At 36.1% G+C, this 17,250-nt stretch overlaps 1 protein-coding gene across 3 annotated transcripts in view; it reads left to right on the top strand.

Moving 5' to 3' along the window:
- lds (transcription termination factor lodestar) overlaps positions 1–17,250 on the top strand; it is an 84,768-nt gene that overhangs the window by 17,906 nt on the left and 49,612 nt on the right. For all 3 annotated transcript variants that reach the window (XM_081730502.1, XM_081730503.1, XM_081730504.1), the window contains exons 6-9: positions 2,752–2,946; positions 7,928–8,059; positions 12,235–12,385; positions 14,836–14,956. In XM_081730502.1, the coding sequence (XP_081586628.1) occupies positions 2,752–2,946; positions 7,928–8,059; positions 12,235–12,385; positions 14,836–14,956 (599 nt within the window). The remainder of the gene's footprint in view (positions 1–2,751; positions 2,947–7,927; positions 8,060–12,234; positions 12,386–14,835; positions 14,957–17,250) is intronic.

Genomic DNA, 17,250 nt, shown 5'->3' on the forward strand with positions numbered 1-17,250 from the left:
TATTTTTTTCCTCGTGTATATATTTTTTTTTCTAATAGTGATGGTAAAGTCAAAAGTTGAAGCGAATAAGTTCATTATGTATTTATTATTATTATTATTATTATTATTATTATTATTATTATTATTATTATTATTATTATTATTATTATTGTAGTAGTAGTATTGGAGAAATCGTTAGAGGGGCCCGCACATCTATAGGCGTCAGTCAAGCGTGCTCGATCATGGAAGAACGTTGGACAGCATTGATTTACATCATTATGCCATAAGTAAATTGTATTTTAAAAAAAATAATAGTGGAGACTTTAAATTATTTCATTGTTAGACGATGTCAGTGTAATGGAATACAAGGGTGTATCCAAAAGTTTCAGGACTGAATCTGTAAAATGAAAGTTTCTTACCTTTGATGTTAAATTCCTCCATCACCTTCAAAGTACTCCCCTTTTGTATTAATACAGCGGTCCCAGCGTTTTTGCCATGCTTGGAAGCATTTCTGGAAGTTCTTTTTTGGAATGCTGTCGAATCTTCGCCCCTTCATTCGAAGCTTCAGCTTGGAGAAAAAAAAAAAAAATGTCACAGGGTGCCATGTCAGGTGAGTATGGGGATGGAAAATCACTGTCTTGTTGTTCTTAGCCAAAAACTGTGCCACTTGAAAGGTTCGGTGTGCAGATGCATTGTCGTGAAGAATGAGGTTACCGTTATGCTATTTCTGTGGCCTTTTGCGACGCACATTTTCACGCAACCTTCTTAGGACATCATAGTATAAGTCTGCGTTGATCGTGCTTCCATGTGTGTGTACGATCCCCTCTTGGTCAAAGAAACAAATGAGCATCGTCTTCAATTTGCTTCTTTTCATGCGTGCTTTTGTGGGTCTTGGAGACCCAGGATTGCAGTTGAGTTTCTGGGTCGTAAGCATAAACGATGTTCTCATCGCCTGTAATGACGTTGACAGGGAGCGTGGGACCGTTTTTCACAGCTTTCTTCAGTTCCTCACAGATTTGTAGTCAACAGTCTTTTTGATCCTGGGTCAACACTCTCGGTACGAACTTCGCTGCAATGCGATGCATGTTCAACTGTTCAGTGAGAATTGGCTGACAAGTTCCATACCCAATTCCAACCTCTGCACAGATATCGTGTATGGTACGTCGACGATCCTTGTTCACAGCCGCCCTCACTTCTTCCACTTTTGAGGGAGTTGTTGCTGTGCACGGTCTACCGATCGATCATCATCAGCAGTCGATGTTCTGCCTTTCTTCAAACGTCCAAACCACTCAAATGTTCGGCTACGGCTCTTGCACGAATCACCAAAAGCGTGTTTCAACATTTCATAAGTTTCACTTCCCGTTTTACCCAATGCCACAGAGAATTTGATGCACACCCTTTGTTCTTCAATTTCCGCACACCGCCGAGATAAGAAAAATCGCAGACGGCTAATGCAACACACACACGAAAACGCGCAACATTCAAACGCTTCCACTTCAAACCACGCTACTCGGCACGCTGGCTCACAAGACACCACCGCAACACATCCTAGTGGGAAACTCGTGACCTACAAGCTGTTTGCATGTTATGAGCACTGTTCTGGAACTTTTGGATACACCCTTGTAATATTTAAAACCAAGAAAAGAAACATAATAGTTCAACGATAATTTGATTTGACCGCTTGCTTATTGTATGTCATGTAGTTCTGCTTTCCGCTAAAGATGATTGCAGGGCTCATAGCGAGTCACTTTTTTTTTTTTTTTTAAAAAACTAAAAGTTACTTTTTTTCAAATTTGTCATTAAAAGTTACTTTTTTGGGAGGTAAAGTGACTTTTTCGTGTAATTTATGTTTTGCATTGGCAGTTTTCTAAGAAAAATACTATAAAAATAAATGGAAAAAGGCAGAAACTTGTTACTCATTACTCTTCTGAAAGTTTCAGTACTTGCTGCCACATGTGAAACAGTCAGCTTTATTTTAACTTCAGCTTTTATTCTTTCTAAAGCACAGTGGATAGTTGGTGGATGCTTAAGCTCTCAAGGTGGGGTTGAGAACCCTTTTGTGCCTATTCTTTCTTCCATCATAATAATCTTTTAGTTTTCTCGCGTAATAGTTAACGCTCCGTTGAACGTTGTGTATGTGTGTCTGTGTGGTTCATCATGTTCGTCTTGTGTTATGCTTCTTGTATGTTCTTCTTAAGAGTAGGTGATGAATTTGAATATTTCATGACTTTGAGAACTCTCAATGCGAAGTTAAATATAATGTGTGGGATGAGCAAATTCGGAGATGGGCCAGAACTGATTCCACTTACTCAGAAGCTTCTTACATCTGCCAAGTATGCTTACCGTAACTACAAAGCATACTTAGAAAACCTAAGAAAGGAGGAAGCTCGAAAAGAAGTAAAGAAGAAAAGATGAAACAAAACAACAAACAAAGAGAGAGGTGATGGAGAAATTGACAAAGGAAAAAGGGGCTTGATGAGATTTTGGTCACTATTTTGTGTGTTTTTGGTCACTTTTCAACTATTTACAAGAGATCAGACCACTATGAGCCCTGTGATTGTCATAGATTCTTGAATTCTATGGAATTTTATTATGGAAGCAGATATCTGGACGAAATATAACACACGGCTCGATATTTAGATATAGTTGTAATAATAAAAGATAGTAGTTTTGTGCTCAGTCGTTTGTAAAATATAAATTAGGTTAACAGTCAGCGCGGAAAGACTATAAAAAATTCTTTAGATGTTCTATGAATCTTAATTTTTGCTTTAGCAAATCAACGTCGAATGGAATCTCTTACTACGGATGCTCTTCAAACTTTACATGGTTCTTTAAAGACATGTCCTTCTGAAGAAGTGGAAGCTGAAGATCCTCCAGGGCTTCAAGTCTCTCTGATGCCTCATCAGAGACACGCCTTGGCTTGGCTACTTTGGAGAGAAGGACAAAGTCCCTCAGGAGGAATTCTTGGTAAGTATTTTACAAATGGTTAATTATAAGCTCTTAACAGGTATTACTGTATATTCAATTTGACTTAATTATGAATATATAGTATCTAACTGCTCTATTTGTCTTGAGAGGGAGTGAGCGTGTCGTTCCTTTTAAGCGCATCCTGTGTTGAAAGTTTGGATCTCAAGAGATGTAGGTAGTTTGTTATTCTCAATAAGAAAACTTATGCGTAAGGGACATTGTTTTGGGTTTATTATGGCATCAAAAGTTTCATTGAGAATTTTTGTGTAAAACGAGTCCTTCATATCCTTTTTGACGAAAAATGAGGGGAAATTGGCTCACATTGTACAAAGAGACTTGAAACCAAAGCTTGATATACAAAACTCGGATGTCATATTCAATGCTGTTCGTTTAAACATAACATCGACTAAAAGTTTTTTTTTTTTAATAAATAAATAAATAATAGAAAATTGGTATTTTGTTGTATTCAGATTTAGAATGTGCACAAAAAAATAATGAACTTTTGTTCCAAAGTTTTTATTGATTTATTTTCGAAATTCCTCCTTTCCCATCAAAATGAAATTGAAAATATAATGGAGAAATCATTTTGGTATAGAAGAAACGACTTTTTTCCCTCTTCGAAAGTTAATTTAAGTTTAAAGTTAATTTTTATCAAAATATTAAATATCAGGTTTATGAATGTTTTATGAAAGAATGAAATTATCTAGTATCTCAATACACCAGAAGTTGAACTTTTAAAATGAAATTGGTAATTTTTGCTCAGGATTTGGGAAGTACATAAGAAAATAAGAAACTGAGTTCAGACATTTTTCTCATAACGTTTTCTTTGCCCCTAGAATAACATTGAAGATTAGTATTTTATGTAAACCTGCTCTTGGAAACCATTTCAAAGGCAAGACGAAAACTTCCAGAAATGTGTAACAAAGTTTCTTCTTTTGTAAGTTCCAGATCTGAGTTAAAAATGACCATACTCTATTTAAATAAATAAATAAATAAAAAACCTCTATTTAGGAAGTTGGAAATTTCACTATTTAATAGACCATCAAGGACTTAATTATCATAGGTTTAATATTTTGACAAAAAAAAAAAAATCTGTATATCAACTTTAGAAGAATAAATGAGTGATACCTTATGTATGACGTTTCCATTACATTTTCAATTCAATTTTAAGAGCAGAGAAAAATTTTAGAGAACTGTTTCAAACTAAAGCTTCTTATTTTTTGTACATTCTGAATCATCCGATTTAGATTGACTACTTCCGGTCTTATTTGGAACTTCAAAATACCATTGTTAAATTTGCACAAGCTGTTTGATACATGTTTTTCTTTTAAGACTAGTACAATATGAGCTGAGTTACACCTTGGTACGACGAATTAACTGCTATACCCTATTGTTCGAGATCTATGGAAAGATGTTTCTGAACAGTGCCTCCGTAGCTGGAGTGAAACAGCGAATCGATCCTCAGTAGGGTTAGATATGCTTAACTTATGTGCTGCAGCAGTATCATCATGCTTGTACGATGTAAAATACCACCAAGGACAGAACTATATTCGAAAGGGATTATATTACTACCATTTTCCATGAAAAATGCTCGTATGTGCGGATCATCCAAGAGTGCAAGATATGAAGTGTCACTATTTTTCAGCAAAGGCATTTGATATGTGCTTAACAAGACAAATAAGACCAGAATGAGTGTAACTTCTAAGTGCAAGAAAGGCTAATCAACGATTTGTAAGCAACCAGTTGTGCTCTAACATACTTCGGTATCTGTCTTTGGTTCAAATTCACCAGCAAACATGGCTGTTGAAATGAAATTGGGAACCTTGGTTTCTTCAGTAAACAGCATTATTAATCGGGATTTCAACTTAGTAAAATGGCATAAAAGCAGAAAGTTCGTAACCAGATGCCTTATCTTAGTGATGAACGTGTCACAAATAAAACTACATGAAGCTACCTGGTCAATAAAAAGTATATATTTATTATTACATTAAATGAGGCATATATTTAATTAATTGGTTGGAAACTAGGTTACTGTCCAAAAGAAGGAAAACACATTTAAAAGTAATAAAACAAAACAATGAAGTATTTTCAGGTTGTTTTAAGAAAATTTTCAAATACAAAGGTAACCAAGAAAGTTCTGTCGCTTTTTATAGAGGTCTGTGTTCAATTGGCCCTCACACCTTGAGTTGAATGCGAATGGAGATAAGGCAAAGGTTAGTTGTTGGTGTGGGTATATCCACATACTACCCGGTTGTGGCAGTTCAGTTACACTGTAAACTTGTGTAAGGACAGAGTGAACATGGGACCTCCACAGAGCGTCATAAGGGCGTGTATGCTGTACGAGTTCAAACTGGGATCAAACGCCGCTGTAGCGGGGCGAAAGATATACCAGGCCTTTGATGAGGGTGTTGTGACTACGCGAACAGTGCAGTAGTGGTTTAACAAATTTAAGGACGGTGACGAAACACTCGAAGACGCATCACGTGCTGGAAGACCAACACATGTACAAAATAAGGATCTTCAGGCAGCAATTGAGGCGAACAGTGGCCAGACATGTGAGGAACTGGGACTACAATTCAGTGTGAATGGAGAAACCATTCGGCAGCACCTCCATCAACTTGGAAAGCATACAAGTTGGATCGATGGGTTTCACATGATTTGACTCCGGGCCAGAAGGCAACGCAAACAGATACCTGCTGTCTTTTCTGAGGAAGGAACCATTTCTGGACAGAAGATGACATGTGATGAGAAGTGGGTCCTATACGAAGCTCCACGGCGTCATCATTGGTTAGCATCCCATGAACCAGTTCCAAAACAGCCGAAACCAGCACTGCACCAAAAAAAGGTATTGTGTGTTTGGTGGACCGCTCATGGCATCGTGCATCGGGAACTTCTACCAGCTGGTCAGAGCATCAGTGCAACTGTGTACTGTCAGCAGTTGAGCTGTGTTCAAGAAAAAACTGAAAACTTAAGAGCCAGCACTTCTGAATCAAAGGGGTTCTCCTGTTACAGGACAACGCTAAGTCCCACGTGGCTAGGATGACCCGGGACACCATTCTATGCCTTGGATGGAAAACACTATTGCATCCGCCATACTTATTGCACTGTCCGATTATCATCTGTTCCATTCCTTGGACAGTCACCTTAGAGGACGCCAGTTCAAATCCCGAGTGGAGATGCAAAATGCACTTGATACCTTCTTCTCTTCACTGCCCACCAAATTCTACCGCGATGGAGTCCATAGCCTTCCAGAACGTTGGGAAGAGGTCGTCGATGCTGATGGGGATTATTTTTGATCTTCTAGGTACGTCTTAGGTGACATATCAAGGTTCGAAGGTGGTGGGTGAAAAAGTGATAGAACTTTCTTGGTTACCTTTATAGTTTCGTGGAAAATGTGGTGTACAGTTACAATGACAAGTTAACAATATGTTGGGTTGATAAAAATGGACAATATAGTTAACTCGATTTGTTGTCAGACCAACGTACTGTGCCCAATTTATCCCTGCATTTTGTGATAAGACTGTAAATTAGTTTCAATGCGTCAGGATAAAGTTTCAGGTCGTACATCAACTTCAACATTGCAATATTTGATGCGAATGGAATGAGGGAAAAAATGCTATACCATACTGTGACACCCATAAAATCATCCGATGCACCACCACGGAACCAATTATATTTTTTTTTTATTTCTATTGTATTTTGATTTCAAATTTAATTGAAAAATAATGATAATAATAATAAAAAAAATTCTTAATACAATTTCAAATCTGAAAATCTATTACAAAATGTTAAAAATTATTGTATAATTTTGTCTGCGAATTCGTTTTATGTAGTTCGACTTACATACTGAATTTCCTCATGTAAATCTTGCGTTAACAGATTCGCTCCAGCCTGCAGCAGTGGAAACCAAAGTATAGATCGATAGCCCGTTTTAACAGCGACCAAATAGGGTACCGTTGAGTTACTTACTGTTTGAATGTATTTCCGTAGATCTCGAATAATCCTCCATAGCCATATATCCTAGTACTTCAGTTATTTTGTAGGTAAAGGAACAAAGGAGCTACGCTTTCTGGCAGTTCATCTGTACGTCCTTTGCCCAATCAGATACATATATGTTGTATTTCAGGCCCTAAATGATCCTTTGGGTCGGAACTTGTTTAAAATATTATTTACTATTCATCATCATCAATATATTCTCCGTCATCTCCTTTAGCCTATGGGACACAAACGTGAGAGGTAAAGCTCAGATATGTGATCGTCCAGGACAACAATAAATGTCCACGTAGCTAGAATAATACTGTAATAATAACTTACCTTGCTTTCAAAGATGTATGTATGTTTTACTTTATTCCCTGATTTCCAAGGGATAACGAGCTCTGCACAAATTCCAAGTATTAAAATTATAGAATTAAAAGTAAATGAGTTTCGTTTTACATAACAATATTCGATTTTAGGTGAAAACTTCAATATTTTTATTATGTTCGAAAATATTGTGTACTGTGGAAAGTTATCCTCAAATGCATCCAAATTTTTAAATCGCGCAGAGGTCGTAGATTAGAATTTAGTAGCATTAAGAGCGTCCAGGACAAGAATTCCCAACAAATTCATAACATCAGATTTAATATTGCAATAAGGACAGCAGATATTGTCCTGAGACTGTAATCATCTTTAACAAAGATAACACAAGCTGAAAATGGGAAATATATCAACAAATAATTGTAAAGCAAGATATTGTAACTGATATTAAATAATAAAATCTGACCAGAGCACAATGTATAAAAATAATTTGTATTATAGTTTCGCAGTTTATCATTGCCTTCATCGAACACATTACCAAATATTTTGTTTATTCTCAGTGATCTAAAGCTAGTATTAGCGGCATACAAATATACTGTACTATGTTGTGGGATATCGTCTAGACAAATTATTTTTCATTGTAGCCAAGTTACCTGTGTTAAAACGTTGTATTTGTGTGTTTTAGCTGACGACATGGGTTTAGGGAAAACCTTAACAATGATCTCTCTGGTGCTGCATAGAAAGCATGAACAAGAACAAGCCGAAAGCAAAAGTCCGCAAAAGGAAAAGAAGAGGACGAGTTGGATTACAAAAGAAGGTGTGTATTACCGAAATCAGAAAGTCAGAAATTTGAGTTCGAGAAACGGGAGAGAAAATTATCAAATTCCGGAGCAAGTCATTGGAAATCTTTACATGCAATCTGTTAAATAAAATTATTTGGTCTTTAAGCATAATAGATTTTTACTTGGTTTCAGATAAAAGTGGATCAAAATATTGAATATTGATATTTATTACAGGACAAGGCAAAAGTTGTACACCACAGGGGTTTAGAGTGAAGCCTTATTGGTTATGATAGTTTGTACTGCAGATATATGGGATTTAGGTTAACATGTATTGAAGTTAACAGAGATGAATGGGTCATCGAAGTGTTAATATATAGGCCCCAAGAGCTACAGATAGGTCAGTTGCAGAGAAATTTAACAGACGAAATTCAGGTCAGTCAACTGTGGGACGAAATTGTGAATGTCGTGAAATTGTAGCTTGCATTTGGACAGTTTTTCAATTAGTAGGACAATTAGCCAGTTGCTTTTTAAAGTATAGGTTCCCGAACTTTTTTGGACTTTCACCCAATTTGCAAGACAAAAAATTTAACGTCCTCATTATAAATTTTTCGTTTGTTCAAGTCGTTTAATATTTTCGACGTAAATAGTAGAACACGTTATTGCAGTTGTTAAATTAATGAAAAAGTAATGGCCAGTGTTACAGAATTTAAATTTTCAGTGATTTCCTCTTGCAAAATCACGAGAATTATTAATTTCTTCTATAAGTAGCTACGTATCCCTAGACCTCCTTAAGTCTTTCTAATTGAGTCTTAACGCGCTATCACCCCTTAAAACGCTTCAGTACCTACTTTGGGAACCTATAGTATGAAGGAAGAGGAAGTGTTGCTTTTCTCCCTTAAAGTGGAACACGGAGAACGAAGCCAATCCGGAAACATCGACAATAGTGTTAGTATATCCTGATAAAGAAAATAAGAGTCGGTGAGTCAATATTTTTATGTACTCTTTATATATATTCCTTCCATCCCAGTAAAGTTCATCTTTCTGGAATTCGCATGAGGATGACAAAGATCAGCAACAACAATTTTGCTAGTGGCTTGTGGTGTATGGTAATCCATAAATACTCTTTAGTAATTTTTTATAATTAAAAAAGATAGTCATGTTAATAGACACAGGTGTTATTATTGGCAAACAGCGATCCTTAATGGATGGAAGGACTTAAAGAGAGAGTAATTTTGGAGTAGTAACAGCTCACAAGAAACTTTCCAACTCATTCGGGATTTACATCATCGCAGAATTGAAAAATGTTTACAGGTTGAAGGTGAACATTTCGAGTACATTCTCGAAGATAATATTTATATAAAATAAATACTAAATAAATACAATATGCATTTTTAGTAATGAACATAATGCTTATGCTTAGCACTATCTTGACCATTGCTTACATAAATCACTAAGTGTGTGACATTTGCCTCACATTACACAGTTACCTTTGCCACTGGGGGTCCTAATTATGTAAAACATATATGCTAAAAAAAAGGGAGTGTTCGAGAATTGCGACAAATGAATATTTGTGATTAACGTGTGGGCAGAGTTATAGAAAGCAATCTGTGTTGTTTCTTTTTATTTATTTAAGTATATCATAAATAGGATAAGTGCACATAAAGTAATCCAAAACCAAGATTGATCCATAATCATTAAAATGTCTGTCTTTATATATTGTTAAGTAGTACTTTTATTCATGTTTTTCACAAAACTAGCTCAAAGGAAATGGTGGTAATGTTCAGATATAAGACATCGCAAGAACTTTCTGTTATAAAGGAAAGCGAAAATCTTAAACAGAGAAAGGTTTAATATGAAGGACAAAACGAAGGCCAGAAGATATATCAGGTAATTATTCCTAATACGAGTTAAAGTTTTGCAGGTTGTATTCCATTGAAACTAATAATGAAACATACTGCTGTTGAGGAGACATCGAAAAATATATATATATTGTAGAGAAATCAGCGGATAATAGAATTGGATACGTCAGGGTAAAAGAGCGTAAGTTTTGATCTGATGGGAGTGTAAATATTTGAATGACCAAGGAGAATGGGCTAGATTACAGTGACATCAGAATCCGAACATACTAAACTTGAAAAGCTACGTGAATCCTAAGTGCGAAAAATCTCGTATTTCTAATCGCAACATGAAATATAAGAATGTGGAAATAAGTAGAAGAAAATGACAGAACAGAAATACAAGGGATTTTTGCAAAGCATTAATAGACCTGGAAAAGTGAATCGACTTACAACTGAATGATTCCGGATGGAAATGGAAGAATCATATCTGCCTCTGGAGATGTTTAGGTATATGAAAGGTGTATTTTGATGACGTATTATGTACATGTGGAAAGAGAGGAAAAAGCATAAAATACATACCGCAGAAGCCCAAATTATTTTTAAAAAAGTGTCTTTCCTAAACATTGAATCAAGTTTATAAAAAGATTACAAATCTTTGGAATCTGATTCTATTCCATTCTTAATGTTCAAGCCGGAAGAACAATCTTAAAGAAATCCATATAATAATGGTTTAATATGGCAGAGAATGGAAACTTCTAAGATTTGATAAAGGTTTAGTTTATCGGAAATATAAAACAATGTCTGTATTTAAGAAAAAGTAGAAACTGGATTACAATAATTATCGAGAAAATATCGCTGCTGCCAACTTGCTACAAGATCTTGTTCTTCCCCTCTCCCTGGTTTAATTGTTAGCGTGCTCGCCTTTGATGCTCGTGATCTCAGGTTCAATCCCGGTCGGAAAGATTGAACGACTATGGTGGTTCTAATTCTACCTTAAACTATAGGTCCACGTCTTATATAGACTCAGTGCTGAAAAGGAACACTAAACTTGTTTGTTTTAGCAGGATTTATGTAGATGAAATGGTCAGTGCTCATAATGTGGGCTTAGACATAGTAAATCAACATCGGACCAAATATTCTACACCACACATACACATTTCATGGTATTACAGATATGTGAAAATATGACAGTATGGATCTTCAACTACTCAAAGCCTTTAAGAATTCCTCTCATTCTCTTATTTAATTCGGAATCTCCCCGCAAATTATAACACTGGTGAATGTGTTTTAATAAAATGAATTATGAGATGCGAATAGAAAGAAGACTTCCGATTCTTTGTAATTTGTTTCGACCTGATGCAAGGGAACGTCTTATACAAAATACTTTTAACTTCACTATTAGGAAAATTAAAAAAGTAGAATAGCATCAGAAGACTACAATTGAGTGGACACAACTAGCATTTGTATACACAGACGATGCAGTAAGTGCAAGAAACTACTAATATCTTTCAGACTGCTGCAAGGAAGTCGATCTCGAAGTGAATATACATGTAACAAGCTGAGATCGTATGGATGGAAACATCTTAATTAATAATAATATAAAGGAGGTGAATAAATTTAAACACTTGGTGGTAACAAATAAGAAAAAAGTCAACAAGGAAATAATAAGGTAGATTAGTGCTGGAAAATTATTATTACTGCAAACAAATTATCTTTTCGTCGCTAGTATTATCAAAGAAATTAAAAGTAAAACTTTTATAGCGTTAATTCTACTCGGATTTCTTATAGAGGTGAAATTACTGGGGATTAGAGGAGAGTAGAAATTATAGGTTTTCGACAAAATTTGGAAGAAAAATATTTGTCTCAAGAAGAGATTAAGAAACTAGTGAATTTAAAAAGTTACAGAATACGGAGCTTCGCAATAGTTGCATATCACTGAAGATACCTAAAATGAGCCGGAAACGTCACTCTACAAATACCATGAGATGCAATAGTGTTTATGTTGCACCTGTGAGAGAAACTTGCGGCAAGAGACCTTTGAGTAGATGGAAAAGATGGGAGGATGAGGTAGAATGGATAAGGTAGAATTTTAGTGAGGTGTCTTAAATAACTGTTCGGCACAGCATGGGACCCAGTGAAGACGTTTTGTTTCTGAGACGATGAATATTTACGTTCCTTAAGATATACAGTGAGTTGATTGTTGAAACTTTGAAGATACCGCGTACTTGTTTGCATTCATGGTCCCGTTTGCTTTTCCATTAAAAAGTTTTCATTAATCTTTGTAGAGCATGTAGTAAACATTTCATTATTTGTTTTAAAAAAATCTGTTTTACTGTGTATATTATTTATTTTGTAATGTGTATATATTTCAGGAGAAGAGTTAATACAATCTTCGGGAACGTTGTTAGTTTGTCCTGCGAGTCTTCTCAATCAGTGGGAAAAAGAAGTAGAGAACCGCTGCCAGTATCGTGCCCTAAAAGTTACTGTCTATCATGGTAAAGAGAGGGAATCAAATCCGAAGAGGTTCGTATCTATATTACACGTATGTATTATGGACATTCAATAAAGTTGGTTTCTAAGCGCCGATAATTTGTAGATTTTCTCCTTGTTTTATCACGCTATGAAAATGATAAAAATATATTCTTTAGTTTAGATTTTGCTTATCCGGTCATCTCCAAAATATGGTTTTCAAAAAAGTTGTCAACTAAAAGAGTAGGGTATGTGACCAAACTACATATATACAGATAGTAATCAAAATAATGGAAACACCTGTAGATTCCAACATGTAAGATGTATGAAGTGGTAACAGTGCTGATTCGTATGCGGTGCCTGGCTGTTGTTAATGGTGTGTTATGTGCTAATCTGTAGCATTTCTAATGGAGTAGAATGGAAGCATGATGAAACGGACAGATAGTAGTGATGCAAAATCTCTTTAAGTTTCAAAGAGGCAAATTGTGGATAGTTGTTTCAAGTGTATCTAAGATGGCCTTGTGCTAGGATTATCGCGGGGGAAACAGTGTTTAAGGTGATGGCCTATAGAACTCATGCAAAAACACATCGGCGAAGAGTAATATTAGACGGAAGATAAAACTTAGCGACGGGATTCGCCGAGCATTAAAACGATTATTACCAAGGACCACAGAGCAAATGCAGCACCTGGAACAGCCTATTTCGCCAATCAGAGTCCGACGAGAGTTGCATAAAATAAAACATCAGGCTGCAATTTCCAAACCGCTACCATCAATGATTGGAAACATTTAACGTGGTTCGGCGAATGCTCTTTCGTCCAAAGAAGCTTGTGCTCGGAACTATCTTCTCCTTACCGGGATGATACTTGGCGACAGTTGTGTGATGTTGTGGACCATAATTTCATGGTGTCATGCTCGTTAATTATCGGTTGTATCACATGTAGTTGTAACCGCTTTCCGGCTCTGCCCCCCTCTGTCCCACCAAGTACTTTCAGGAGATCTGAACTTACCTGGTTGAGACATTAAAGAACATTTCCAAAAAGGGATTACAGAACTTTTCCCGGATCGCCCTCAGGTCTCAACAATGAGATAAGCATCAGGCACCGAGAGGTTCGGATGTCTCGTCTCAAAATCCTCAAGGACATTCAGATGATCGCTCAGACCACGACACACAAAAAATACTATGCATACATGCAGCGAAAACATATTAAATAAAATAATATTGCTTATTTATTAAATGCACTATGTGTAAAAAAAAATGAAGAAGAAAAAACAATCACAACACTAAACACTGATATGAATGCAAACACTCAACTATTCCCACAAACATAAAATTACACTTCATATTTCACGACGTTACAGCCCTTTGAAATTGTATCACGTATATATGTATATGAATTAAATATTATATTTGGGGTTCACGACAAATACTTTTCTCACACCACTAACTAATGCACATGGGGATTAGCACTGTGGGGTAACAAAGGTATTCCCACGACGTAAGTTCCTGACTGTTGCGAGAAGAATCCGTAAAAAGTTGACAGTAGTATCCAGCAGGACAAACAGACAGTCGCAATGTATAATTTAAGACATTGGTAAGACCCGTTTACTACTTATGCGCACTGGGTCAGCGGACCCAGAACTTCACTAAATGGGGGCTAACCGTTGTACAAGTGCCACTAGTATGCCCCTTACTTAATTCTATAGCTAATTCAACGAACGTGTTAGCTATATTGACACGCGGAGAAAACACCTCGAGTTGAGGTGCTCCAGGTACGAACTGGGTTGACCAACTGGTCAGTGTTGGTAGTTCATTTTAAAACGTGATCAGGTTAAACCCCCTGTATGGATATGCAAATTAAATGTTGAAAGAATCTGTGTTAATTCACAGTTCACTGGCGACAATGTAGGAGGAGAGGTGAGTAGTTCGAATGTGAGAACGTGGAGATAAGAACGGACTGAGCGATATGGTTGGCGCCGGTCAGACGTTCAAGCACCTGGTCTGCTCAGGCCTACCAGTATTTCCATAAGTAATTGAAGAAAGCAGTTAATTCAGTTCCAAGCAATCATATAATGTAGTCTTTGCATATTAATGAGTAAGGAAGAAACACTGAAGTATGCAAGTAGCAGAAATACGATTTTCATAGTTCAGAAAATGAATGTGGTCTTTGTTACTTACTAAAATTTTTCCACCGCAAAATAACGTCTCTCATATGTGTATTGGTGAACGATGAAAGACTCTTTCGTTCTAATGCGTGGGAAAGAAATTGAGTTATTAGCGCTTCCCATCGAAGGAAGAAATTATTTGCGTCGCAAAAATAAAGTATAAATCGAAGATAGGTTTGTCTTTTCAAAATATACAGAGCGTCCATAAAAATTACTTATATAACCTGGTGACGGTTATATAGTAAATATATTATTTATTTATTTAAAGTGAATATTTAATTCAAATCTTAGATGCATACAAACTCAAGTGAGGTACAAGTGCTCTCTTATTTTTTTTAGGCTTGCGAGGTATGACATGGTGATTACAACGTATAACCTGATACTTCGAGAAGCGGGACCCCTCCCTAAGAAAAAGAAAGAAGGCGAACATCCAGAGGATAAACCTTCAGTCAAAAGGAAGGTATGTCATATTATGTATAGAAACACAAATTTATTTTTTATTGAGAAAAAGCGGAAAGGCTATTACTCACCGCAAAAAAATATGTAGCTGAATTTTCTTCTACATATAACAGGTAGTGCTTTCGGAGATGCTACTTCCTTCATCAGCCTGTGGTAGACTTCAAAAAGGAGAAAAAACATGAAGGATTGTTAATAAATAGTTAAAAGGGTAGGATATGTAAAAATAAACGTTTGACAGAAGATTTGCTTTTTTACATATCCTAACCTTTTAACCATCCTTTTTTTTTTTTTTTTTTTAATCTTTTTTGAAGTCTACCACAGGCTGATGAAGGAAGTAGCATCTTCCGAAAGCGCTATCTGTTGCATGTAGAACATTCTGCTACATACTTTTTACGGTGAGTAATAGCCTTTCCGCTTTTTCTCATTGAATATAATCACCGCTCGCAATATTGTTTTTTTTTTTTTTTTTTTTAATTCTATAGTGGTAAGAAAACAGTTCCGCCACCATACTAATCTTCCTCGCTCTCATTTCTTAAATCATTAATCATCCCATACTGTTCTTACTGAAATATGAACAGAATTATGGTAGCCGTTTCCAGAAATCTGTCTGAAGAAAACTCACCCAGCAGTTAATCACCTTTGGTAGATTATGGCAATTTCCAGGATTAATAATAAAAGAAAACAAGATTTAATGTTTTCCGCAAAATATGATAATATAAAATGAAACTATTTAGTTTAGAGGTGCACGTTTCTTTCCTGTTCGGACTCGATTCGTACCTGAGTCTCAATATTTCATTCGGGGCCGCGGTGGCTCAGTAATAGAGCATTCACTTCTGGTGCTTGGGGTCCCGGGTTCGATCCCAGCCCCCGCCAAGTGAACTTTGTGGTGGACAAAAACCGTGTGCGTGGGTTTTCTCGGGGTTCTCCCGTTTCCTCCCACTCTTCATTCCACCATTTCATTCATTACTCATCATCACCGTCTCCTTTAGCCTAAACCGGCATAACCGTGGGACATAAAACTCAAAGATTTCATTTCATTTTTTCAATATTTCATTCGCTGCAAACATCTTCCGGGCACACGGTTTCGGCAAGACAATGGTTAAGTGGCGACAAACCTGGGAAATAGGAAAATGTCAGGAAATTTGAGAAATCAGTCAATTCTGCTAAGAGTTATGGAATTTCGATTTGTTAACAATGACATTTTAAAAACATTTAAAAATTAAAATTTCAAGACGATTTCAAACGTAGTCGAGTGCTTGGTTTTTATTTGGTAACTTCAATTTTAGAAACCTATATGTATTTTTCACTAACGATGTACAACAAACTTATTCTGCAGCTGTGCGTGTTATACTTTGATTTTGCTTGTGTAGTGGAATATCATATTTCGTAAATCATCCACAAAATTCAGTTCGATCAACAGTACAAGATAAATTCATTTTCGACGCATGCATAATTCCATTTTTTCCCCCTTCCTTCCCAACGTCCCGCGATTATGCATAAAGGCTATGGGAGACAGTAATATAATGAGATGGATCTTAATGATCGAATGATAAAAGCGGCGGGAGGATCCTAGAAAAACGCACGTACACGGTGTTTGTCCACCACAAAGCCTGTTTGGCGGAAACGGGTCGAACCAAGGAACGCGTTCATAAGGGAACGCTCTACCAGTGAACCACTGTGGCTCCTGGAGTTGTTCTTCTGCATTAAGTAAAAGTTACGAATTACACAAATGAAAGGATTTTAGACTATAGTAACACGTATTGGAGCTCTGTGCTTTCATTATAATGTATTTAATTCGCAAAGAGGATTGTTTAGAAAATGCTTATGAGTGTACGAAAATTGCTGATAAAGTTGCACATCAGCGTATGCATTAGGTCAATACTCAGTGGATAGCTGGACTGATTTCATCGGACTCTGATTCTTAAATGTTGTTGTTCATCAACATGTAGTTAAATTTTTTTTTAATGTTTTGGAAAAGTGGGTAATGTCAGGGAATTCTTTCACTTTATTTTTGTAGCCACACTGGAATAGCAGGCGCCTACTAATTTCCTAATTAATATTATTAGTGTTATTACCAAAGTCGACATCAAACCTGTGAGAACACTAAACATAATAGCTCAACCTCCAATACTAAATTATGAATTATGCCTATAATTTAATGTATGTAATGTAATATCTAATATAGTTTACTTTTTTTTTTTTTTTTTTTGTAACATCTTTGTATTGTTGAATGTGTCACAATACATGATATAAATAATTAAAAATTAAAAAAGTTACATGCAAATAAGTATACAT

Source organism: Thermobia domestica, chromosome 11 (genome assembly GCF_964235325.1).
Source record: "Thermobia domestica chromosome 11, izTheDome1.hap1.1, whole genome shotgun sequence".
NCBI classification, from domain to species: Eukaryota; Metazoa; Arthropoda; class Insecta; order Zygentoma; family Lepismatidae; genus Thermobia; species Thermobia domestica.